General features: G+C 39.3%; 1 protein-coding gene across 1 annotated transcript; it reads left to right on the top strand.

Moving 5' to 3' along the window:
• The first annotated feature begins 10,461 nt into the window (after positions 1-10,461).
• On the top strand, positions 10,462-12,834 carry ptger4a (prostaglandin E receptor 4 (subtype EP4) a). Its single transcript, XM_070903975.1, has 2 exons — positions 10,462-11,244; positions 11,665-12,834. The coding sequence occupies exons 1-2, from the start codon at positions 10,462-10,464 to the stop codon at positions 12,187-12,189; spliced, it is 1,308 nt and encodes a 435-aa protein (XP_070760076.1). The 3' UTR covers positions 12,190-12,834.
• The last annotated feature ends 14,034 nt before the right edge of the window (positions 12,835-26,868 follow it).

Below are 26,868 nucleotides of genomic sequence, written 5' to 3'. Positions count from 1 at the left end.
CGAGCAAAAAGAAGGGAAAGCTGGGGAAAGATTTCCTCCCACTCCTTTTCCTCTCTGCCTGCAGTCGTCAAAGTGTGTGTGTGTGTGTGTGTGTGTCAAAAGCATCTTTGGAAGTTTTCTCACAGAGGATTGAAAGAGGTATTGCACTGAAGAATTTGCTGATAGCCAATCTAGAGAAAACCAAATTCTTTGCGTGGAAAGGAATGCATCAATGACGACATCATGCAGTATGGATCCTGATAACTGTAGGAATAGACACAAAGTGCACTTCAGTCAACATAAATATCAACATGAGAATGCAGCATCAGCTAATATCACGTTAACTGGCAAATAAAGTAAAGTCTGGGATGTTTAGACTCTGCAGAAAGATAAGATAATAGATCTTTGGAGAAGAAAATGCTGTTGTGGTACTGCACATAATGCATTCATTCCACATTATGTTGCAGCTATTCAGTATTCAGTGCACGATCTTGGGAAACAGCCTGGTATGCAGTCCAGGATGAATGAGCAGCACAAAATGCTTAGAACAAGAACCATTGTGATCCTGAGGCTCCTTACTGACTGCTTTTCTGAGAGCAGCTCTTCACTCATAGTCACTGTGTTCCTATATAAGCATTAGAAATGTAATTTAGCTGTTAGAAAATATCATTACTCATATTTAGTCCCTTCTGATTATCATAATATGGAGGTGTTATTTGCATATACCTCCTGAAACTGAACCGGTAAGTGTTTACCAGGTGGAGATATATGCAAAATTAAAACATAGCAGATTTGCTCAGTTTCCATGATTCTGAGCACATCCAGCACTTAATAGTTCATTTTTGATCTTGGAAACAGCTGTTGACAAACTAAGGTTGACAAATTAAGGTCAATTTACTTACTTTATCCTAAATATCCCACAAAATTATGATTTTATTGACCATTTTCACTGCAAACTATTTCACGTGTCATAGCAGGAAAAGCCCATGTGGAACAGTCAAGTGTGCCAGTGAGCCAGCATGCACAATGTCAGGACCCTGCAACTAGCTCACGTTAATGGTATGCAGTTGTTTTTAATGTCATCAGTGTGCAACATGTGCTTTTCCTGCTATGACATCCCAAAATGTCTGCTGGTTTATGGCAGCATATGGACAATATGGATGCATTGTTTGTTCTGTAATTTGCAACAGTTAAGTGTAATTATCATAAAGAAGAATGCCACTATCTTCTCAGTCTCATTTTATACCAGTTTCACTCCACAAGCTCAAGACCCATTTTTGTGTGACGCTTATCTCCTACTGATAAACCTTAACTGTGTAAAAGCTGTAGACAATGAATAAACTCTAATTTGCAATAAAGGCAAGTAATTCATCCTTCTTTGTCAGCTTCTCGTCCTCAAGCTCAATTTAAAATCACTGGATTAAAAGTAACGAGAGTGTTTACAATGTCCTGCTGATTTCAGAGGAGGTTTTTGGCCGTCATTACCAGGTGTCAGACAGGTGTGCTAACACTGCTGTTGAAGTCAGTCAGGTGAGATGTGATGAGGGGAAAAAGTCAGGAAGTTTGACATCCACATCACTGGTTATCTGATGCCCAGAGCCTTTTAAGTGTTTTAAAAGACCTGTGTGTGTGTGTGTGTGTGTGTGTGTTTTTGGGGGAGGGGAGGTTTGACAGAGAACTGTGTCACGGGTTATTTGAGATATGTAAATATTACAGAATGTGCAAGTGAAAAGCGGGATGCATTAGACATTATCAGTGTTGAGCCTGGAGACAGAACAGCTGCTACTGTACAAACCATTTATCTCTACCAGGAAACCTTATTTGTAGAATAAAGACACTTCAGCCGGTAAGAGAATTTATAATAAAGCCAGCACATCCTCATCTAATCTTGTTTCGTTTAGTACGTACTATCCACACCGAACAGTATCTTCTACTAAATGCCCAATTTGCACATTTTTAACCACTTGTAGCAGACATTTTTATCCTTCCGTGACTGCAATTTATTTTTGTATCATAAATACAGACTCTTGTGTTTTTTCCTCCTAATTTTGAATGGTAAGTGTGATTTATATCTGAGATGGGAGACCGCTGTGTCTGTGCTGTTCTGTCTGGAAGATTACAGGATAAGATGCTGCTGGCTGTGTTGCTCTTGGCCAGAGTCTTCAGAGAAACGTGTTTATTAATCTTTCATTATTCATCAAGGTCAGCTACTTCATATTTAACATTTTAAAGAGATAAGTGAAAACAAATAATGTTTAATTGATCTGTCTGTTTGTTTTGAGGGAATGTGTGGCTTTTATGTGTCCTGACATTGGTGTATTGCTCACATATTAAACAGAAATAAATCAGGCTGATGAGCAGTGGTAATTAGATTGGATTTATTTGCTGTCTGATTCATTTGCCTGTTATTTTGTCACCATCAGCTGATTTATCTAACCTTTTCAAGCTATTAAAATGTTTGCATCAATGTTTCAATCAAAAACATTTGTTACAAAATACTGTTATTAAACTTAAACCTCAAATAAATTAGAAGTCAGTTATAGTTATAGGATCAACGTGTGGCTAGAATTTTTTGTTTGTGAGTACATATTTGACTTTCTGTAGCCTGACATCACCAGACCAATTCACAAATGCAAATTATCTGCATCCGCCTCGAGCAAATAAAACATGAGCTCGCAGATTCATCTGGTTCCCAGGCTAGATTTTCTGTCTTTGATATATATATATATATATATATATATATATATTTGTGTTAACAAATACCTCTGTAAGTAGCCTCATATTGTCTGCAAAACTCAAATGGTGACTGTCCAGACTTTTATTTAAGCTGACCTGTACTACCAATTATCAATAAAACTGTAATTGTTTTTTTCTCATGTGTAGCTGCCTTTATATTTGTGATCTATAGTATCAGCTGCATTAATTGCTAATGCATCAGTTGCAAATGTGGTGGCAATAGCGAAAACTAACAAATCCTGAGAATGATGTAAAGAACTATCCACATCACAGAATGTGCACTATATAACATATGCCTCTTGTACAAATATGACCCTATTATTTATTAGGATGTTTGATCTGATACTGATTTCCAGTATCTCTCTCAACCTCAAAGCTTTTTTGAAAGCATATTGACCCAACACTGAGGTGATGTGGACAAAACACTTCTGAGTGTTTGGCAGACGTATCACAGCTGTCCCACTGGCCACTGAGCACGAAGCAGAATGTAAGAAAAATAACACCCACCCACCCAAAACAAATAATCCTCATTTTCCCTCACATTGAAAGAGAGGAGCTTGAGGGGTTTGCTGACGAGAAATTACCAGCAGGAGTTTCAGTGGTAAAATGTGGATCAACGAAGTAAAAGATAAGACAAGATAACAATGTATCACATGCAATTGTTTAGATGTGTCATGAGAGAGAAATGATTTTGTGAGACATTAGTGTCATAATTTGCGATTAAGCAGCCAAGAAGATTTATAATTAATGTTTAATCTGTTCTGCACATTTTCTTCTCCTGTGATCATCATATGAATCATGATCCAAGAAAATACTTACTAATTGTTTTAGTGTCACATTAACAAATTAAAAAATGAACATTTCAACACTATACAAATCAGTAAGTAAAATCAGGCAAAAGCGCACAGTTTACAGCTGACGTCCGTACAGTCGGTACAGTGTTTACCAGTCTTCATGTTAAGCTAAGCGGCTGCTGGCTCCAGCTAGCCTACATATTTACAGTGGAGACATGAAAGTGGTATCAATCTTCTCATCTCACTGTCAGCAAGAAAGTGGATGAGCATATTTCCTAAAATGTTGAACTATTCCTTTAAGTCCTTGCATGAACACAGTAGTCATACACATAGAGTCGACAAGAGTAGAAAAGTAAAAATGTACAGTTAGTCCAACAGTAGGCTACTTGGGTAGTTAAGTATATACATATATACACACACAAAAATATGTATGGTATGTGCAATATCATTGTAATACGGAAGTTACAGTGCAAAAAGAAAACTTGAGGTAGTAGTGGGAATGAAGGTAGTGCGAAGGTAATAGTATGATAATGTGCAAAACCAACATAACAGAATAGTTCCATGTATATTTTAATGCAGTGCACTGAATAAAACAGTGTGCAATCTAGTACATGTATAACACATAGAGGTGAGGTTCATGAGAGAGGCATTTATTGACTGGGGTGTGCAGAGGATGTGGTGGAGGAGTTTCATAGTCTGAGGAAATAAGCTGCTCTGTAGTCTGTTACTGAGACTGTGAGCCACAAAATACAAAGCCATAACTTTTGCATCCCTTCTCACTGACATATACATCAGTAAACTGAGTAGAACTGTAGGTTCCCATTCAGAAACTTGCATTTCAATGAGCTGACACAGCACGAGTGTGCAAACAGCATCCAGTGAGTCCAAAACCAATTCACAAACTCATTGGAATTTAAATGAGCTGATTATATGAGATGCAGTGGGTTTAAATGAGTTGGGTTAGTTGCTCATTTGTTTTGGTTTGGCCCTTTGGCAGTAGGTTTACACCATTTTCGTTAATCTATGCATCATCAGCAATATGCATGCCTTTTTTTTTTCCATTGTGCTCTAATGGGCAGCTAGGGTCGCCTGGTCATGTAAACATTAGCAGTAAATGTCCCTAGTGTAGTTTAGAGTTTCTCTCCCTGTTAATGATTACCACAATAATGAATACAACCAACGGTACACTTGTTCAGCAACTTGCAGTGATAAAGCAACAAAGCAACTTCCCATAATGTTGCTGTTTGACTGTTGCTATAACATGAGTCATACACTCTTTAGGGATAAACCATCCTGCTGGAAGGTCAGGAAAATTATTGTGTAAAGTTTAATGTTAAGAGCAAATTACAGTGTTCTACATTTTGACTTGAACAAGCTTGAGCCAGCTTTTGTATTGTGGCAGCCTTTGCAGTCCTGCAGCCTCAAGGGTAAACTGTCCGCTCCGGGTTTGATGTGTACCGACTGAGGACTGTCAACAACTGTATGAACAGAGATGTTGACATTAGATGGATGTTTTGTGCTCAGATCATTCAAGGTCATATTTACAGTGGTTGTTTACAATGAATCTGTATTTTCAAGGAGTTAGAGAGTACATATGTTAACCTTTGATAGCTTCATCAATAGTACAAACAAATGATACCTGCGTTGAATAATCTAAAAAAAAGCAGGTTGTTGGCTTCACACGTCAAACTCGGTGCCAGTTCAAACAGTTTACATCTGACTCGCTGCACTGCGGCTTTTGTTATGCTGTGTGAGATCACATACGGATGTTATCTACAAATTTACCAGACCCCAGAATAAACACACATCCAAACTCTATCTAAACTTTACATTTAAAAACAAGCTGCAGGCAGAGTGTTCTCAAGAGCAACAACCCGTCCACCTGGGCTCATTCTCAAAGATGTCGGGAGTCCCAGACTAAAGTCAATACGACAATGACTCCACTGATGATAGTTAGTCTGATACAAAGGAACTGTAAACTGCTCTATTTGAATGTACCAGTTTAATACTTAAAATAGCAATATAGACAAAACATGTGTCTGGATTGGATGCTAATCAGCAACCTGAAATGACCAGACCAATGTTTTTTTACTTATTCTAACCAATTCACTGCTATCACATATACTTTACTGCTGAACATTTTCTGAAGCATGCCAAGATTGTTTTGTTTGGGTATGTATATAAGTTTATAAATGTGTTTTCTGCACCCTTCCATGTAACTACTTGTTTTCATTTGTTTCAATAAGAAAAACTTGAGATTGAAAGAAACAACTCAGCTCATCTTGACTGGTTCGACATTTTGGGAAATGATTATTCCCTTTATGCCCAGTGTTAGGTCGATTTTGATACCAATCTGTGTAAATGTGTAGCTGGAGCCAGCAGGTTAGCTTAGCATAAAGACCGGACCAGTAACATCCTGAAGTCTACACCAGTTGCCAGCTCCAGGCCAAGATTTTGGTTTTTGTGCAGATTAAACAAACAAGATGTAACATGTTTATTAATGAGCTTTAGAGGTGCTGGTAGGTGGATTTTGTTACCTTTGGACAGAGCCAAGCTAGATGTTTTCCCCGTTTTTCCACTCTTTGGGCTAAGCTAAGCTAACCAGCTGCTGGCTCCAGCTATATATTTACCATATAGACATGACCTCAATCTTCTCATCTAACTCTCTGCAAGAAAGCGAATAAGTGTATTTCCCAAAATGTTGAACTATTCCTTTAAGCCAACATGTATGAGAAAGAGAAAAGATTTGAACATCAATAATTCCTCTAAAACTGGGGAAAGTCTGACAGTTGAGACAGATCATGTGAGATGATCAAAAGCTCCAGAACAGATACTTAATGGACCTCATGGTCAGACTGTTCTGTCGGCTAGCTTGAAGGTTGGTTGAGACAGCTAATCAATAAGTGGTTATCATATCTGCTTTTATTATTGTCAAAGTTTAAATCATCTGCATTTGTGCAAGTCAGTTACTTAAATTGTGCTTGCGACACAGTGCGTTTTGTCAGTTATGAAACGTGTGGGTGTGTAAGCAGTGCGTCCCTGCACACGACCGGCAGAATTACACCTGGAATGAAAACAGCTTTCTTTGACCCATCCCACAAGCTCCCGAATGTGTCTGTACCTGTCCACAGAGATCATGTTTTACTTCCAGGTAGCCGTTGTTCTTCTAAACAAAAAGGCCTTTGGCAAATCGTAATCTCAGGCGATAAATCATAGGCTCAACCCTTGCATTAAACGAAAACACAGACGCATTGTTCCGGAGCTACGCCTAAATACTGTGGCTGATACAGAGCACCACACACCTGTAATTGCATTTCTAGTTCTTCTCCCTTTGTATAATTTTAAGTCTTGTTCTAAGAAACAAAGTCACATGCCTAAAAGCTATCACAGGATAATAACGATGGAGTGTTTTCCACCAACTGGCACTACCTTGAGGATATAGAAGTCTATAGAGGCAACAAAACCTTTCTAAGACACAATGTAGTAATTGTTTGGCACAGGAATTAAAGCCCTGGAAGAAATGCTGTGTTTGGGAAGTTGTTTTTTCTTTGCTTTCTTTAAACTACAAAGTGTACAAGACAAATGTACAAACAGAAAGACCCACTCGGCCGTGTGATTGTCTATCTACAGAACATAAGCTGGTGTTTTCTTTTTCTTTTTTTTTTTTTTTACAGGAAAATTGATTCTTTCAGCTGTGCTGGTGGTCATTACTGTGTTTGCAGTACGACCACGCTGCAGGTTATCTGACTGCGACAAACAAATCCAGGAAAAGCACATTCATGAGATGCCTAATCTTCCAAATCTACTTACAGAACATTCTGCGAGGCTTGAAACCAGACATCCACGTTCAGAAACACACAACAGGAGGCTGAGATCATGTTTTATACATACGGGCAGGGTGGCATACACACACAAACACATTACATAACAGCTGACATGTTAAGGCTAATTATGTTTAGTCTACGTATGACTGGCATGCTTAAGAAAATATAGTTTTTTTCAAGGCTACAGTACGCACATAATCGCAGAGGGCTTCCCCCTTTTCCGTTTAAATAAATGCCAGAAATTGGCAACAAAGAAAACAACGTGTGTTTTCCAAGAGCACAGGGTCAGTCTAGTGGGATGACGTCAGGCAGCGGGACTCAAGGTCTCAGTTCCTCAGAGTTCAACATGTTCTATGAAAGCAGTCGCAGTCTAACTCAGGGGAGGAGACAGCCTGAAGTAGTGGACTGAGCGTCTGTACGTTTTTTACTCATGCAGATCTGTACTTGTTCAATATTCTGTACTCATTCAAGTTATTCACATTTTGAAAATCCCACTGCTTAGTCAACAAGCCCATGCTGCTTTTTCACAAATGATGCAACCGACAGTTAGCTCAGGGTTGAGTACATCACACAAAGACGACAGACAAGCTCCGGCCCATAGACTGCATAAAAGAAGCGGACGCAGCCACCGTGACGACACCCATTGGTTTGTGGACTACCGCTTTGAATCCTCGAGTTTGGCATTTTGGTCGTCGCCATCTTGGTTTTTTGGAGCCAGAAGTGACCATATTTGGACAAGAGGGTGGAGCTAAAGATCTGAGAACCTGAGGACACTATGAACGCCCACCTATACCAGCAACCTGACTGCACCTGGCTCCTGGCTAACAAAGTTAGCTTGTAAATGTATTTACCAAAAACAATTACCAGCCGACTCCTTAGAGTGTACAATCAAACTCCTCTGTCCTGATTGGCAGGTCGCTGTGATGGCGACGATGTTGTTGTATGAGTTTTTATTTGAAAAATGGTACAATGAGCACATTTCAGTAGGAAAAGATTATTGATTATTGAAAATGATGTTTGTTGTCTAATAACTACAGCGACACTGAGCTCATCTAATATTTCTCTAGACATCGAGATCAGAGATGTTCTGTAGAGAGTTTTACTGATTTTCCAACAACAGTTGTGTTTTGCACTTCTTCACTGTTTACATTCTTCTACAATACAAGTAAACAAACTAGCAAGGCTACCAAAAATAGCCAATACCGACACCTTCGGCTGTCAAGCGTCTCTCGGGTATTTCCGTTAAAGTCATACAAAGTCATGCTAAATCAAAGATGGCGTAGGATTTCTTCCTCGTTCACTAGCTGAGGTTCTGCACAGCAGCATTGTGCTGCTACTAGTGGTTGGAGGCTCTATTGCAGCCTTAAAGTTTCAAATGCAGCTTAAGTTACACAGGAGACAAACCAAAGCGCAATGCTCTTCAGCTCAGTGAGGGATGCAGAGTAAGTGCTACTTTTATACCATTTTTTTCTATTTAATTGCCCATTTAATTGTTTTATTTTATTCTAATTCATACATTTTCTGTTTGTGTAGCACGGAGAGGGCTACAGCTGCATTTCATTGTGCAGTCCTACAATGACAAATAAAGCTGAACCACACGTCAAAGCTGGATTTTGAGATGTTACAAGGGTTTGCTCTTGTTACAGAAGTACCATCACGAATTATACACATACAATCACTAGTACCACTAGTACGGATAGGTAATTTGCATAGTTCATTGTCATAGACATGTTTCTTTACAAACCTATTAATTAATTAAGGCCTCCTTTCTGGTCCACATGTGGTTTCTTAAATTAACCTCACAGCTCACATTCTTTCTTTTCATTCTGGAGGTCTAAATGTCTGGACGGAGAAATATCTGATCCCAGGAGTTTTTATAAAGAGTCCGAGCCCGTGCCACATAGAGTGAACAGTCACATGTTTTGTTTTGCAGTTTAAGTCACAAGACCTGCCATCATGTCGAGGACACTGGTGTCATCTATCAGCAGGACATCGTGTTTATTCGCGCTACGATAAATGCTGGGCACAAGTTATATTAAACTGTTGGTGTTTTGATTGAAACAAAATGTGTTAGAGGACTGAATGTTAATATAAAATGTTCTTATAACATGTTCTATGGTGTTTTCTAAGAAACACAATACTTCGTTAACATTACATATCATTTTTCCTAAGAGGATGCATTTGCACTGAGACTGTTTGTCCTGACAGGTTCATGAATATATGTGCATGAAATTTGGTGAACTGATCAGCATTAGAACCGGGAACAATTGATTAGACTGATTAGAGCCATTTGACATTTTGATGATTTTCATCCATAATTATGAGGCAAACAAATATAGAGTCTTGATCCCAAATCAATCCTGTTGTGAGATGATTGTCAGGAAATCATTTTAGCATAACCTTTAACAAGAGTTGTTTCTTTGGGTGTTACAGCAAGTTGCAGTATTATGCAGGAGTGAAAATGTAAAACTGTTATAACTAATTGCTCTGGATACAAGCCTCAATTAATATCATCAACAAAATATTATTTCTTCTTTTTCTTTTTATTTGCCTGCTATGGAAACTTTGAAAGCACAAATTTACATTTTATCACCGTTTTTAGGGTCTCACTTTTGTAACCTTTTTAACTTCATAATGTTAAGCCAAGACTTGCTGTGAGTTTAGGTTAACCTCTGTGTTATGGTGTTATAAAATATGTCCAAGGCCTTTCCTGCACCAGACTGGACAGCTGATGAGGGCTGTGAAGTGAAATGAAGGGGAGGGACTGAAGCCTGCAGGAAGCTTGAAGGCAGAGCCTTATTTCAATGAAGTCGTGTCTGTTGCCTGCCTTTATCTCTCTGTCCTGGTGAGTGAAATCTGTTTCTGTCTCGCAAAGCTTGCTGAGGGTCTGATACCAAAACACCACTGAACCGCTGCGAACCACATCAGCAGCCACATGACGCTCTGCCGGGGGGGTTGAACGTTGTTTAGAAGTTGGTTTTAAGATAAGGTGCAGACAGTTCTTTTGATTTTGACCATGTTGCTCAGGCTTCTTTCAAGTGCAAATAAGTTTCCTGCTCTGGACTGGAAATACTGGCGTTAAGAAAGGTTGTGTCACTCGTCTTGAACTGCGCTTGAAGGACATAACAATGAATAATCAATCGATGACAGAGAGGACCATGATCCCGACCATTCCGTCTATTATGTTCATTTTCGGGGTGGTTGGGAATGTCATCGCCATCGTGGTTCTTTGTAAATCTCGCAAAGAACAGAAAGAAACCACGTTTTACACGCTGGTGTGTGGACTGGCGGTCACGGACCTCCTGGGCACACTGCTGGCCAGTCCGGTCACCATCGCCACTTATGTGAAAGGATCGTGGCCGGGAGAGGACCCGCTGTGCCAGTACTTTGGATTCACCATGCTTTTCTTCTCTCTGTCGGGACTCAGTATCATCTGTGCCATGTCGGTGGAGAGATACATCGCTATAAACCATGCCTACTTCTACAATGAAAACGTGGACCAAAAACTGGCGGGTTTGACTCTCCTGGCGATCTACATCTCCAACGCGCTTTTCTGCGCCCTGCCGATTATCGGCTTTGGACAGGTGAAGAAACAACACCCGCAAACTTGGTGTTTTTTAGAGTGGAGGAGCAACAAGACCAGCGATGCCGCCTACTCCTATATGTATGCGGGTTTCAGCTCTCTTCTTATTCTCGCCACTGTTATCTGTAACGTGCTGGTGTGCGTGGCTTTGATCCGGATGCATCGGCGCTTTGTGCGCAGGACGTCGCTCGGTACCGATCTGGGGCGCAACGTGGACCCGCGGAGGAGAGGACGCAGCTTTGGGCGTCTGGCCGGTGCAGAGATTCAGATGGTCATCTTGCTCATAGGCACGTCGGCAGTGGTGCTTATCTGCTCCATCCCACTTGTTGTAAGTTCTCTTTTCTCTGCTCCCTGTGGGTTATTTCTATCCATTACGCACATTTTACGCATGACTCTTTTACGCACAAATGCCATTTTTGGACATAAAACAATTTGGTCATGCATTTCAAGTGGACGATAAGAAAGCAAAGTTAAAACATGTTAATTTTTGTACCAAATCACTTTTTCCTTGCCCTTCTAAGCCACTACTCCTGCTCATGCAATTTGATCCAAATCCAAGAGGATGATTAGAGATGAACGTTGAAACAAATTTGGATTAAATTACTTTGCCCTCCCTCCCATGTTTTTGTTAGTGTCTTTCTCACTTTTCCTCTCAGAAACACACATATGCACACCCACAGCTGCACACTCACACATAGTTTGAAACATTTATCCATCAGCTCAGCCTGTACTCTCTCTTCCCTTGCAGGCTCAGGTGTTTCTGAACCAGCTGTATAAGACTCCAGTGGAACTGCGGTTGGAAAAAAACCCTGATCTACGAGCGATACGCTTCGCCTCCTTCAACCCCATTCTTGATCCCTGGATCTACATCCTGTTGCGCAAGGCTGTTCTCCTCAAGCTCATTGAGAAAATCAAGTGCTTATTTTGCAAGATAGGAGCACGGAGGCAACAAAGACAGGGAAACTTCCACTGTATAGATGCTCATCAACTCTCCTCGGTCATCTCTAACCGGGACTCCCAGACCTTCCTCTACTTGCCAGAGGGAAGTGAGGTGTACACTGGAAGCTGTCACAAAGCCGACAGACTCTCTGGTTCACGACCTTCATCGGTCAGAAACTCACAAGCTTCTTATTCGTCTGAGCAGGGCAGCGTTGAGGCTCAGGGTAGAGAAGGGACAAATGTAATGAGGGACCTTTCAGCCCTGCCATGCCCAAAAGACCCGGCACTTCAGGTGTCGTTGAGCACCCAGACAGTGGAGGAGAAATGCATCTGACTTAACTCTGAATTAGGAGAAAGTTCTCAGTTCGCTCTGAGATAGTTTGCCTACTGAATGACTTCTCCAAAGTGAACTTTTAAACCTCTGAAAAATGGGGAAAGGCACATAAAAATAATAAGTGAATCTTCTGAAGTCGGGCACATGAAGCAAGAAAGAAAGAGAAACATCCTGTGTTCTCTGTTTCAGCACCCAGCTACCTCAAGTGTCGACTGTCTCTGACTGTGTGAGCAGATTTGTCATTTTGCCCAAAACTGATCTACTCTAACTCTAACAGAGATGACTTCTTCATGACTCAAGAGTCAGTGATGGAAACGCTATCCTTCATAACTTCAGCTACTTTATTCAATCATTGTGGAAACCTTTAAAGTAGATGAGGCCAGTAGTTTAGAATAATTGAGTCCCAAGCTTGTGGTCAACATGGTAAATGAAAACAGTATTGATTGTGATCCTTATGAGTAATTACTTGCGTGTGTGCTGCCATTGTAAGGATTGATTTGTTTGAAAAACTCTTTTTGAAGGACATGTTGTGTTAGTTCCATGACTAATGTACAGTGCAGTATTATTATGTGGTGAACACTAACATTTTTGTTCCTCAGCCCTGGAATATACATGAATAGGTCATCTCAAATTATAAAAACATTGTTTTCCATCTTACAATGAGGGTACAAAGACTCCTGCGCCATAGTTATTAACACCAAACTATTTAAATCAGACTGGGAATGCTTTTTCTGCAGCTACAGATTAGTTAGTGGACAGATGTTGCTTAATGTGGATTATTAAGATGAAGATATTTCAACACACCTGTCAGCTTGAGAAAAAAAAAACTGTTTCTAAGTGATCAATGTTGTATAAGATATTGTTTGTAATAACATTATTCTTCTCTAGGAGAAGGTTGTAGTACATAAATCACAACTCCAAAGGGATAATCCACCCTAAATAAGTATTTGTATTATTAAATTGTATGAGTCATGTACTTTGATCAGTACTCATGCTCATGTATCGTTATCTTCCAGCACATCCACATCTAGAAAATCAGGACATAGATAAATGTTTTGAGTCAGTTAAGGCTGCAGGTATTACTTTCATTAGCAGTTATTCTGCTGATTACTCTCACTTCAGTTAATTGTTTAGTCAAAATGTCAGGAAATTGTTAAAAAATACCCGTCACAATTTGTCAAAACCCAAGGTGACATCTTAAAATTGCTCGTTTTGTGAAATTAGACATGACTCACATTTCTGCATTTTTGCTTGAAAGTGACACAAACGATTAATTATCAAAAAATTCTTTCGACTAATTGTTTCCGCTTTTGCAATAACAAAAATCTGAGGTTACTTAATTCTACATCCCTAAATTTAAAGATTGTAAAAGTGCTTTTGTCAAACAAGGACTGATGATTCAGATTATCCTCAGATCAGTTTTTGTGTTCCTTTTCTGTGCTGCATTTTTTTCCAATGGTAGAATTCCCCTTTTTAATGTCTTATACTCAATTGACACCTTGAGCCGCTGCCTTCTATATAATAGACTGAACTTTTGAACTCCTGTTTGTTTGAGCTTTTCCACTCAAACGAGCTTCATTTCAGCAGCTTTGAAGCACACAGTCTACCTCCTTTCCCCTGTTGCTAAATCGGCTCCAGATTGTTGCTTAATGTCACGGATTACATACTTGTCCTTCTTGTTTCTCTTGTTGCTGTTAATTTTAGACGAGCTTGTTCGTGCGCATAAATGCTGAGAATCACGCCCCTCAAGATTGTACAGTATAATGATATCTGGTTAAAGGTAAAGTTTGACATACAAGTGGCCTATTAAACAAGGTCTATTTATGTTTTAATGCGGTCTTTACATTATGCACTTTATTTTGTATTTTGTTTATAATGTTTATAATGTAGAATTAAATCTGTGGACATTTACTTCAGCTTTGTTTTTTTTATTTGCTGTTGTCTCACTTTTCATATGTGTAAACATAACTTTGCGTGCGCCAAAATTGAGAACTTCTGTGTTCAGGAATATAAAAGTGTACATTTTATAATGCAGCTGTAAACGCCCACGCATTTCACATTTCACAGCAAACATGGCCTTTGACATGTCATCATATGTTGTCAACATAAAGCGGAAGTTAATAATATGAGCACCAAGTTTCTCACACTCTTTTTTTGTTTGGTGAGATCATCTCACTAGCACAGACAAATGGCCCTGAGAAGAGCCGGCTACCACGTTTCCAAAGTTTAATAAATAAACCAAAATGTAACACTCTGGTGTAAGGTTACATATTGTAAGTGTATAAAAAAGCCTCTGGATCTTGGTAATGTGTCAAATAGCTAATGCCAGACACACACAGAAACAGTGAAAAACTGTGAGAGTCTTAGTCTGACGGAAAAAAAAAGTCAGGGTCTCAGGAAGTAGACCTGGCCGAGAGAGCTTCTTCTCCTGAAACAATAAACACAATCTAAGGCTCCAATTCATCGCAATTAAGCTTAAACAAGCAATTCAGTGGCTTAGGCAAACACGTTGTGGAGACGCCTAAAGTGTCAGAGTATCCTCCAGACTCTGGGAACAATGCGGATTAATTGATTTAAACTGTGAAAAATGGGATTGTACAGTAGGAGGATACCGTGACGCATGAAACAAGCGCTCCACTTCTCCGCAATTTGATCCTCTTTGTTCTCACCAGAGTCTGCCGTACCTAATTATATCAATAAATGGAGAACCAATGAGGCTGATATTTACCGTCTGTGTGAACAGGTGTACATTCACATCCAGTACAAATGAGCTGCAGAATAACCACACTGACCTCAGCTCTTGGAAACAAGTCTAACACAACAAGTTCTCTGACAATAAATGGGGATGATTTTGTTGGATATGTTAAGGCTGGAGGTGATGAAGCTTGTGTAAGAGGATCCCAAGAGAACAGTGGAGGAAACCTTTGAACCTGCTTTTAATCAGCAGGGTCCTTCAGTGACGCTCTGCACCGTCACCTCTCTGCTCACTGATAAACCACAGATAACACCTGCTGCTCCTCCTCGTCTGCTGTCACCCTCATTTGAAAAGAACACTAAACACTAATCCCAGTTTGGAAATATGCCAGACCCGCAGCAGAACTGATGCAGGAACTGATAAATGTCTTAGGGTGCTATAAGAGCCTGTGATTCTTCCCCTTGAATGATGGAGAAAATGGGAATGAAATGTGATTCAGAGAGAAAACAGGATTCTCTACTGTGTGTGCAGTGCAAATGTACCATCAGAACAATGAGGCTTTGTTTGGTGATAAATTTGAACACTTACAGGGTCAGTTAACTCAAATTACAAACATGTATTTTCTCACATACCAAGCAGGCAGTTGCTGGTTTTATTTTCCCAGGATCAGAGATTTCTGCTGTTTTGATTGGGACTATTTTGTGAGGTCTGTGGAGGGACACTGTTTAATGCCGTGAGCACCACAGACAAAATTATGTTCAGCTTGATTGTATTTAAGGGGCACTCCACCAGTTTTACACGTGAAGGTCAGTTAACTTTCATCAAATATCTGGGCTTTAATTCAGGACTTCAAATGTTTTACAGAAAGCTGGTGTTACAAACTGGAAGTAGACAGTTGCAGAGTTGCAAAGGATCCTCATTTTTGGACTATCACTAGAGACTAAAAGTCAGGATATCTTGGTGACTGCTGCACAGATTTTCTTTTTGTCTAAAGTTACTCAACGTGATGGAAATACAACTGAATTGCTGAAGTGCACCTTTAAGGTCGTGGCAGGAATCTGGAAAGATAAAGCCCAAATTATTTGCATGCACAGATACCACTAAAGGTAAATGAGAAATGTGTTTTTTGTTATTTGGGTGAACTGACCTTTTCACTCCAGCTACACTGCGGTTGTGTCTTTCCTGTTTGTACAAGAGGAAAATGCTCACAGTTGTTGTCACGTCTTACTATTAACTATATGGTTTATTTTTAACTTATTCTAATAAAATAATTATGTGTACTCTAATCTATCTCATTTTAATCAACTATTTGTTTAACCAGGCGAGTCCAGTTGTAGTCGGAAACCCTTTCTGATAGGGAGACCTGACCGAGACGTAGACACAAAATACAAACTCAGTAAAAGAGATACACTCAGAATAGATATACGGTATTTTTCTTTTTCACGTCCATTTTTGAATCTACTAACATCATCAGAAGTAGCTCAGTGCAGCCTGGTCGCGTGTTCAGTCTGGCATAGGGGGCGGCAATGTGAACAGGCTCCAGGCTAGGAATTAGTCACCCTCCTGACTCCTGTTAAATCCCACACAAATATACAGTATGTAGAGCGACTTATTTCAAAGATTTTAAAGCAGAATTATGTACACCAGCAAGTTCCCATGAAATCAGCAGCTAATTGGTGACTTTGATCTCCGCTGTTATATAATACCAGAGGAGCTAGGAAAAACTTAACCACATGAGATGACCTGTCAGACAACAAGCCAATACGACACAGATATATGGAGAGATGTACATATATATATATATATATATATATATATATATATATTTCTTTTCATGGAAAGTGAAGTACTTTTTTTCTGAGTAGATAAAAGATTTACCTCTCTGATTAAAAGCTTTTTGCCAGGAAGTATATTGTGTTTCCAGGAGCGTCCAATAGCAATGAAAGCATTAGAGCATCTGGTGATGGTGCTGATATGTGTGTGGGTGTATTCACGAGGGTCACGTTTATCAAGGCGTTTTCCACAGTTGGTCAAATCATTTCAGCTCACTGAGTCAGTGATATTCATACATTTCCAGTTCATATCAGTCACAGACCTGTCCAAATATGTTTTATAGAGTGTACAAACTACACATCACTGAGGAAACTGGCTGGAGGGGGGTCCAAATGAAACATTAATAATTGAAATCAATGAGGCGGCTGTGCTCTGGGTTCAAATCTAACCAGCGATCCCAGTTGTATGTCATCCCTTTATATTTACGAAAGTCAAAAAGCAACAAGGAATCATACAAAGATACAAAACTGTGATAAAAGAAAAGGACAAAAGGGCATCGAGCCCGCTAACTGCTAACTAAATCTGAATACAACAATATGGGACCTAAAGCTTACTTATTAATCATGATTGTTTGTTTAAGCTGTACAAAAACTGAAGGGTACAAACTACATGTTGTGTGCCAGACTGTTTCTCGGCCAGATACAATAATTCCTGGATGTTGAACCGCAACTTGCTGTTTTTAGATTTTGGTTTTTGTACAGATTAGAACAAGATATAACTTGTGAATCAGTGAGCTTTAGAGGTGCTAGTAGGCTGATTTTGTTACCTTTGGACAGAGCTGTCTCTGGCTGTTTACTCCTATTTCCAGACTTTATGCAAAGCTCATCGGCTGCAGGCAGTAGCTTCATATTTATCATATACACATGAGAGTGGTATTGATCGTCTCATCTAACTCACAAATGAATTCAATAATGATTCACCACAAATGAGTGGAAAACAAATCTTAATTGCTGAACCAAAGCAGCCACTTCATGAATCATTTAATGATCTCATAACAGCCTCCACATCAGACAGATGCAGTTTAAAAAGTTGTTTGTGTCAGATTTGAGCACAAAATGTGATGATAAACAGTTTAACCACACAGTTTCAAGTCCACAGCGAGGTGCTCTAACAGAAAGTCACATGCTCACACGCGTACTGGAAGCCAGCAGCGTTTCCCAGCTCGCACCGCTGCCCCTGCCAACTCTGCTCCTCAGTCAGTGATTCTTGGAGCACTCAGCATATTTTCTTTTTACAGCTGCCTAATATAAGTATTTTTCTCTATCATTCTTCTAATAATCATTATCCCCTGCGATCACCTATTACATGCTGAGTAGAATTTCCCCTCATCTTCTCTCCACACCAGTGACCATTTATTTCAAAACCGGTTAATTTGACCACAGAGCTTCTCCAGATGCTTTAGGTTGAGCTGCGGCTCTGCCAAGGAATCAGGTTACGCCGCCTCACTCTGAGGTTTTCTAACAAATGGTGCTCTGAAACAATGTTGATGCCTTTAATGCTGCTTATATCCTGATTTGTTTTAAGGTTTCAGCACCACATAACTCAAAGTCCAGCTGCTCTGTGTGCCACCGTTAGCAGTGACTAACGTATCAAACCAATTCATTAATCACATGCTGTATATGAGCAGGAGAGCAAATATGGTTATGAATCATAGGGTCTTTAAAAAGCTGTTGTTTTTCACCCAGTGTTAGTGTGACTGTCGGGTTATTTTACCAAACTAAAATATGGTTGTTTTGACCCACAACAAGCTCAAGTCTTACCTGATAGTATTAGCATATGACATTTAAAACTGTAAAGATATATTATAAACAATCAGTGACTAATAGTGACACATACAGTACATCTAAAAATAGTTACTATGGAGTAGAGTATACAGTAAGCATGCCATGTTTTAGTTTGGGTAAATAACGCAATATTAATACAAAAAACAACATTAACACTGGGTCAAAAAACCCATTGGTATGGAGTAAAGTTAGTCTATTATTGCTTTGCTTTGGTGACTCAGATTGGGTTAATTTTCACCCCGTGATTTTTACTGTGAATGCTTTTTTAGGATACTGTGATTCATATGCAGAATTGGCCACAACTTTAGTCACGAGTCCCTGCAAGTGCATGTCTAAAACTGTTGCTGCAAAGATAATCTTTTTATGTCGGCTATTTGAAAACAGCCAGTATCTTGTCAGTAGTGCCTCTGAGCCAATGGCATGCATGGGAACCTCTGGTGAAAGGTACAGTATGTTGGAGAAACATGATTTAGTGGAGGGGTCGTTTCAACTACCAAGATAAAAAACAGCAACGGGCCATAAATCAGCTATTTTATGTCAACCTGAAATGTTTTATGAAGTAATTGACTTCAAAAGGTCAAGAAATTAGTGGGAACGGTGCGTTTCTGGGCATTTAACGAGCAAATCATTCAAAACACCATGCATGCTATTAATGATAATAAATGTGTATTGCATGTGTTTTTAAAGAGGTATTGCCTGTACAGCTCAGGTTACTTCCACTTGTGATTCTTGAGTTCAGTTCCCTGCCCCTCACTGAAGGCAATGAGACGCCGTCCTCGTTTCCACTGCCCGGACCGGGGCCACTAATTGTCGGTGGCGTGGATCAACGTGAATGTAAGTGCTTTACCAGTGCTGTACTGGGAACAGAGAACAAGTGCGCTTACTTGCACACACACTATATCAGATGTCACCTCTAAGTGCACTTTCATCTGGCAATTAAAAAGTACCAAAGACGTCACAACGTGAAGGAGTGCAGATGTGGAGTGAAGACATGTATCGTGGATCTGGTTCTGTTGCACCCTGTCTCTTTTACTCCCACCGTATATACCTCCATGATGGCTCGCTTAAAGCAACTCCAACCTATTTCAAAGTGTTCAAAATGGACTGCACCTTTTTTTGTCACCTGTCCAATTTATCACCCCTTATCGTGCACTGGTAACTGTTCCATATAATGTTCCTCCACAAGCCAAAACAGGCTTTGCAAGCTAAACAGACGCAGGCTCACATGCCCTGGGCTTGGCCTTGTCCTCCTGAAAAGGTACTAATTATCTCCCAGCTTGGAAATGACAACAAACAAAGTCCACAAATAAATCAGAGTATGTTCTGTCAGATGCTTCTTTGTAAGTGTTTATGTTTGGTTCAATGAAAAACAGGAATGTTGGGAAGAGGACATCTTGCCAGATTGCAATAAGATACTGAACAATAACTGAAGTGTCAAAAAAAAGTAATAGTGAGATTTAAGTGTATTGTTGCTCCAACAGCTGCAACATATTTTTTTTATTAATTTACTAATGCTAATGTGGTTGAGGTAAACCATGTCTCATGGAAAGTGTCTTGTAAACCTGCTGCATCATCTTTTCTCTGTCACACATCTTTCCTGACGCTGCAGGCTACACTATCACAAGTATACAATACATGAAGAGAAGAGAATGAGGATAAGGACATCTAAGTCCTGATATGTCCTTTGAATCAAAAGATTGGTTCTGAAAAGCTTCACCAGGACAACCTTCGGTGATAAAAAAATAAATTTAAAAAAATATCATCCGACAGACTGAAAGAAAAAGTCAGGGTTATAACACCGATCTGTTCTGACCCCACTTGGATTACACTGGGACTGCAGGCAGAAAGATATCCCCTTGAAGTGCCCATATCTTTCTCAGTTTAATTAGAAACTGCAAAATAACAGGAAGCTCACACAGAAGGTTGAAGGATGGCGATGAAATAGCAGTTTGAAATAGATAGTAAAGCTTATATAAGTCTCTGCCCAGCTTCAAAGACCATAACATCATTCTGACTGTGGTCGCCAACAAGTTCACTTTTTTTTTTATTTTGGCTCGTCCAGACAACTTTGCATCACAATCTGTTATGCGCGCAGACCGGGAAAAGCAAATTGCGATGTGATACTTTAATGTTTTGGATTCGGGGCTGTTTTTCGCAATTTGCAAGACTACTTTCCATGGAAAGTAGTCGCTATAGTAGCAGTTGTAGGAACCAGAACTGGAAGATTAAAGACACAATCTGTGATTTAAATGTTGACATTGTAAACCCAACAGTAACATTCAAAGCACAGGATTGGAGGCAACACTTACTCACGAGTTGTTTAATAGGACTAACACAGATTGTTTTCTGATGTTTCAACACTTAAAAACATCAGTACAGCAGTAAAAAATACAAAACTTTTAAAAGCCCCGCACACCCACACAGGTGAGTTTACTCTGGCCCACTAGACCTCATGTCAGATTAAAGCAAAGTTTCAAAATACTGCAATAAATGAGAGGTTTCTGAGGGGTCATTCTTCCACTGTGTTTTTGTTTGCCCCTTTATTGAACATTTCTGGGAAAAGGTTTGTAAATAAATGTCTTAAATGTTTGGTAAAAGTCTGGATCTTAATCCTCAATCTTGTATTCTTTGGAGTATTTTAAGGAGACAAGAGTAGTGCTGATCCCTTCCTCATTACCACCGTCAGGTCGCATTTAAAAAAAAAAAGGAAGTATCGCTTTCAGCAAAACTTTCCTAGTTAAAAACTGACAATCTGATTGAGCCATCCGAGAATCAATTTGATGTATTGTTGATCAGATATTTTATCTCTGCATCATGAAACAAATCACAGACTGTAATGATAAAAACATCATCTCCTGGCGTCTGCCTTGGCTACAGTAGGAAACTGGTTTGCTACTGTCCGATGTTAATGCATGTTTCACTTGCACACTATTAGCCTCATCCTTTCCTTTATCCATGTTGGAAAGAACAACATGAATAACAAGGATACTGTAAAATAAAAAGTCCCCATGATGGGGTCATATCGTGTCAATGTTTCATCTGCTTTTCCACAACACAGAGAGAGGGATTACTGATGCTCACGAGAGGCCAAGTTGGAGGAAGGATGAACTTCTGCGACCTTTGCTTGAAAATTGTTCAACTGAGGGACACGACTGGAGACAAAATAGCAGCTTTAACTTGGGTTCTCACTGAGGGTCACTTTTCACTATGTCACCTGTTATGCCATAGTAATAATAATACTATCAACACTAGCGGCGACCTCTTTCTGTGTTGCATAACCACCACACAGACAACTCACTGTGAGAAGGGTGAAAACCACCTTGCTCTTGTCAAATAAATCAGTGTTTAGGTTTCACCACGATCTGATCCCCTTGTCATAACATCATTTGACCACAATCACGGACTCTGAGGGTCTAGGCCGAGCGACATGACAGTGACTGTGTTCCTCACGTATCCTGCTGTGACGATCTATTTCCTCTTCATTTCCTTCTGTACATCCTTCGTGAACTGTAAGACCCTCCAGTGTGTTTGTTTTGAGAGTCTTTGCAGAGTGTCTTCTGTGTCGCAGAGCCGCAGCTATGTTATCACAAAGTTCCTTCTGGATGGGATAGAAAATAAACATTTGTAGCTTTGGGAAACCAATTAAGCTTATAATCTAAAGGCCATGAAAGGATCTGAAGTCAGCGTCAAGTACAGGAGACATTTCAGACTCTCGTTGGAGTTTACATTGTTTGTATCTCTGAAACAAACCAGAGTCAGTCAGTTCAGTTCGTTTCTCATGGTTGATAATGAATCAGGGCGTTGTGGATGTTCATTTAAAGTGTAGTGTGGGTCATTTTGCCACTTATGACAACAATTTGTTTCTTAGGCTCATGAAATGAAGTGAAACTGAAAAGTGAATGTTTATATGAAGTCATAATGTAACTTCAATCTATTGTGCCTCTGGGCAAAATGTAACAACTCATCTTTGTGATCTTGCTGTTTTTGTTCCCTTGCATCATTTTATTGATCTTACTGACACATTTTTATTTGAATCTAGTATGTTCAATTATATTTGGTGGTTGTTATGATGCTAATTTGATACATAGAATTTGTTTATATTAATTTCTTTGATTTGGCTCTAACACACAGCCCTTTTAGCATTGTTGCTCACCTCAGTTTTATAAATTGTTTTTGTATCTTTTACCAAACTTTGTAAACCCCATTATTTTATCATTGCCTCTAAAGAATAACCAGCTTTAACTGTCTGATTACAACAGTGTTGTGTTGCCTCCCTCTCCCTTTGTGTTTTGGGTTGTAACAGAAACTTTTAAAGATGTTTATTGCTTTAAATGTTTAAAATGTGTTTTTTTTAATCATGTAATTTAAAGACACTTTGAGCTACATTTCATTTATGAGAGGTCTATTATGATTATTGTTATATTATCTGTCTGTATGTGTGAGCTAAGGCTGCTAACTGGCAGCCTGCTCAATGATGATGATAAACCATAGAATATAAATAACAACTTTCAACACAGACACATATAATGTACACAGAAGTATCAGATAGACTCTGGACATTTTGGTAAAAGTCTCCCAGTTGTAACTTATAGATGATTCTGGTGAACCAAAAAAGAAAGGACAAATATAGTTTGAGTGGTATCAGTTTGCACCAACGAACAATCTACAATGATAACAGTTTGACCCATGACATGACCTTTGGGATTCAAACCCTTTGAATCTATGTTCAAAGACACTACAGATAAATTCTGGGTCTGAAGTCTAGCATCTATCTGGCCCCTATGGACACGTACACCCATGACAGCCTATCTGCTCCTCTGTTGTCTAAAATGCTTCCTTTGCTCTCGATGAATCTCAAAGAAGAAGTTGAAAACTCTGCTGGTTTACTGCAGTCAGCTTTGTTTAGGTTGTCGGGACAAACATCTTGGACTCCTTTTCCTGCATGCATCCCTGATATGCATCTTACAAACATGTCAATCTCCTTACCTCACAAGAAAGGTTACAGAGCAGGGCAGCGGGTACGAGCCGCTCCCTCGTATTTAAAAGAATCTAAACTGATTCAGGGTCTCGTTATTTTGCTCAGTCTAACAGATTTTGTCATGTTATATAACAGCTGTTTCTCCAAATTGATTTGCTGATCCATTTTAATCTATTGTTTGGCATCCAACTACGTCTGCAAAAACAGTTAAAGGATCACTTTCCTGTGTACATTGTGATTGCATAACTGAACAGCAACAACTAAAGGGGGTTTTAGGTGGATAAATATAACACTAACAGTGGAATTTGACACATGCAATAACCCAGAACTGAGGTACTACACTCTTAACCACACTCTGAAAAAATACTTTTTGGCATTTAACTCCGACTTACAACATACTTCCAGTAATAAAACACTAAATTTGGTCACACTGACCCCTCACAGGTGCAAACATTAACAGTTAAATTGTTCAAAATCAGGGTGCTGAGAGTGGATGAAGGAGTGGTACTGTGGCCCTGCAGAGAGAGAAGAGACAGACAGAAAGGCAGAGGGAAAGGAAGGGTGAGGGAAACAGAAGGAGGAAGATGAGGACAAGGAAGAGGAAGACCATCCAGGGATTCATTGTGGCTGAACACATCATGCCAGGCAAAACGTCTACTGTACAGCCAAAGGAAACATTGCCGAAAGTGGAGACAAAAACACTTACCCAGACAGAAAATGAATACAAGATGAAGCCTTCTTTTGCAGCAGACAGCAGTCACAATTTCCATATTTACTACCACTCTGTTCTGTATGTGAAAAGCTTTACATATCATAAAGAGTTTGCTAACATATTCTCTATCTTGTTATTGTTTTTGTTCTGTGTTTGAAGGCTACATCTTTTACACTGTGCATAACGAGTAAGTAAGTAGCAAGTGTACATATAAAATAAACAGTTTTTAATGTAATGTTCACTTTTTATGTATGTAAAAATACTGCATAGAGCTCATTTAAATATAAATAGTATTTGGGTTTTTTTTTCTGTGTTTCTTGTTTTGCTTTGTGTTTTGAGAACATATGAAAGAGAGTCAAATGTGTAACAACTGAGGAGAAAAAGGCTTTGGGGAAAATCCATGGAAAAGGGAAACCAGCTGTGGGTCTTTTGATAAGACTGTCACAATCTGAATGATGCAACCGGTGCTCATCCTCTGCTGAATGAATGTTATGGTGCAAACAATAATACACTTTGAATCCAAACGCAAACGAAGGTGTCTCCCTCTGCTGGCTGCAATGAAGTTTACATAAAACAACACAAACCTGCAATGTCTTTTTCTCATTTGCACATGCACCCTATTTTCATTTACTTTGAAATGTTAAATTGATGATATTGTCTCCCTTTGAGCTGAAAAACAAGTTGCTTGGGAGTTCATAGTGTGCAGGTCCTCATCTATCGAGATAAACTGCATTTGGACAAGGAAAGTTGTATGTTTGACAATTAAATAACCTGGTAATATCTGGACAGGCATGAACAATACATTTGATAACACTAACCAAAATGATGTAATGTGAAAGTGTCACTAATTTTAAACAAATAAAAACTGCAGAAAACACAAGCAGAAATAACAACTAATGCACATTACACTCAAATCCTACAGTACAGTACTTACAGTATACCTTCCACTTACAGTAATTGACATCTGGTAAAACCAGTGGTGGAAAGTAACAAAGTACATTTACAATTTTGAGGTACTTGTATTTGAGTATTTCCATTTCCTGCTACTTTATACTTTTACTCTACAACATTTCAGAGGAATATATTGTACTTTTTACTCCACTTTATCCAGCAATTTGAGAAGATTGAGAAGAAGCAGTTGCATAGTAATTATCAGCATGGCCGCGAGGGGGCAGTGTAGTACACCAAATGTTCAAGTAAACAACATTTACTCAAACACTAACGTTGTAAAAGTAAAACGTAACTCTCTGCCACTAACCTCTTTTCAGCTGCTTGTAGTTCAGTGCTTTGGCGTGTTAGTCCTCATGGTTGAGCCTCACATCTCTGACCGACCGTCCATGGCGAAGGGAGAAATGCGGCACAGTGCGTGAAACTGTTGTTGGATGTAAAAGTTGGGTTCCAGTCGGCCAAAAACAATTATCGTCCCCAGCGGACAGTAGACATTTGTCAAATCACCAAAATGCCCTTGAAGTTTCGACTAATCCCCTGAAGTTGGCATATGACATGAGATCATGGAGTAACGTAGGAAGTGCTGAGTCAGCTCACAAATGGGGCTAGCTAATACGAGCAGTTTAAGCTAGATCTTAAGCTAGCAGCTAGCATAAACAAGTGTATGCTAGCAGCTAGCTAACAACAACAGAACTGTTAAACGGCTAACTTATATTAGCTTGTGAAGAGGGCCAAGCATCAAAGACCCAGATACTTTTTTCACAAAATGGTGGAGATCAAACCAGAGCAACAAAAAAAAAAAAAAGGTGAGTGAGTCTTGTGGTTAGAAACATTACTCAATAATTCAATGATGCCCATGTTGTGTCAGCTGGATGACAGAGACAAGATGATATCATTGAGAGGGGAAATGTGGTTGTTGCAGCAGCACAAGGACATAAATAAGTACAGCTAAATAGAGAAAGTAAAAAAAATCAATAACAGGAGGTACATAAAACTAAAAAATAATATAGTATATAATGTAAGACAGTGTAATATATTTATATAATATGGTATGATATAGTATAATAGTAATAAAAGTCTTAACAGTGGCCAAAAGTCACTCAGTTCACCATTTCCCTCATACAGAAAGTGATATAATACAAAATAGTACAAAATACATGAAATTATATATGATTGAATTATGACAAAAATTGGACAGAGGAACCATGGACAGATATTTTACATTTAGGTTATAATTGGCTTGTTTGGAGGACATGGTCATCCACATGGGTTCTGCTCAGCTGCAGGTCCAGGCCCAACTGCCTTTACTTGTTTTTCTTTTTATTCTGTTCATTATCACTCAGCCATGCACATTAAGAAATAGATAATGAAGTCTCACTTTTAGGTAGATAGCTGAAAGCAGGTTAAATGTATAAGAGGGGGGTTACTGTAATACTTCTTTGGAATTGTCTAGCAGCTCTACATGCCCAGAGAGGCTGTCGTCCTCTGGTCAGGTGACAACAAGCATATTATCATTTTTAATGAGGTCAGAGCATCTGTTGCTGTTGTAGGTCAGGATAACCAGCAGAGAGGGGCTTCCCCAGCCGCCTGCCAAACAGCAGTCTGTGAGCTCTGACTCAGGCTTCTACTGCCAGTGGGTCACTCCAGCACAGTCACGGGTCAGTTTCATCGAGTTTCACCGGAACACACAGGAATCGGTTACAATTACAAGGTAGTAAATAAATTAAAG

This window comes from Enoplosus armatus, chromosome 4 (genome assembly GCF_043641665.1).
Source record: "Enoplosus armatus isolate fEnoArm2 chromosome 4, fEnoArm2.hap1, whole genome shotgun sequence".
Lineage (NCBI taxonomy): Eukaryota > Metazoa > Chordata > Actinopteri > Centrarchiformes > Enoplosidae > Enoplosus > Enoplosus armatus.
The sequence above is the reverse complement of the archived record's forward strand: the minus strand, read 5'-3'. Positions and strand labels throughout refer to the sequence as shown.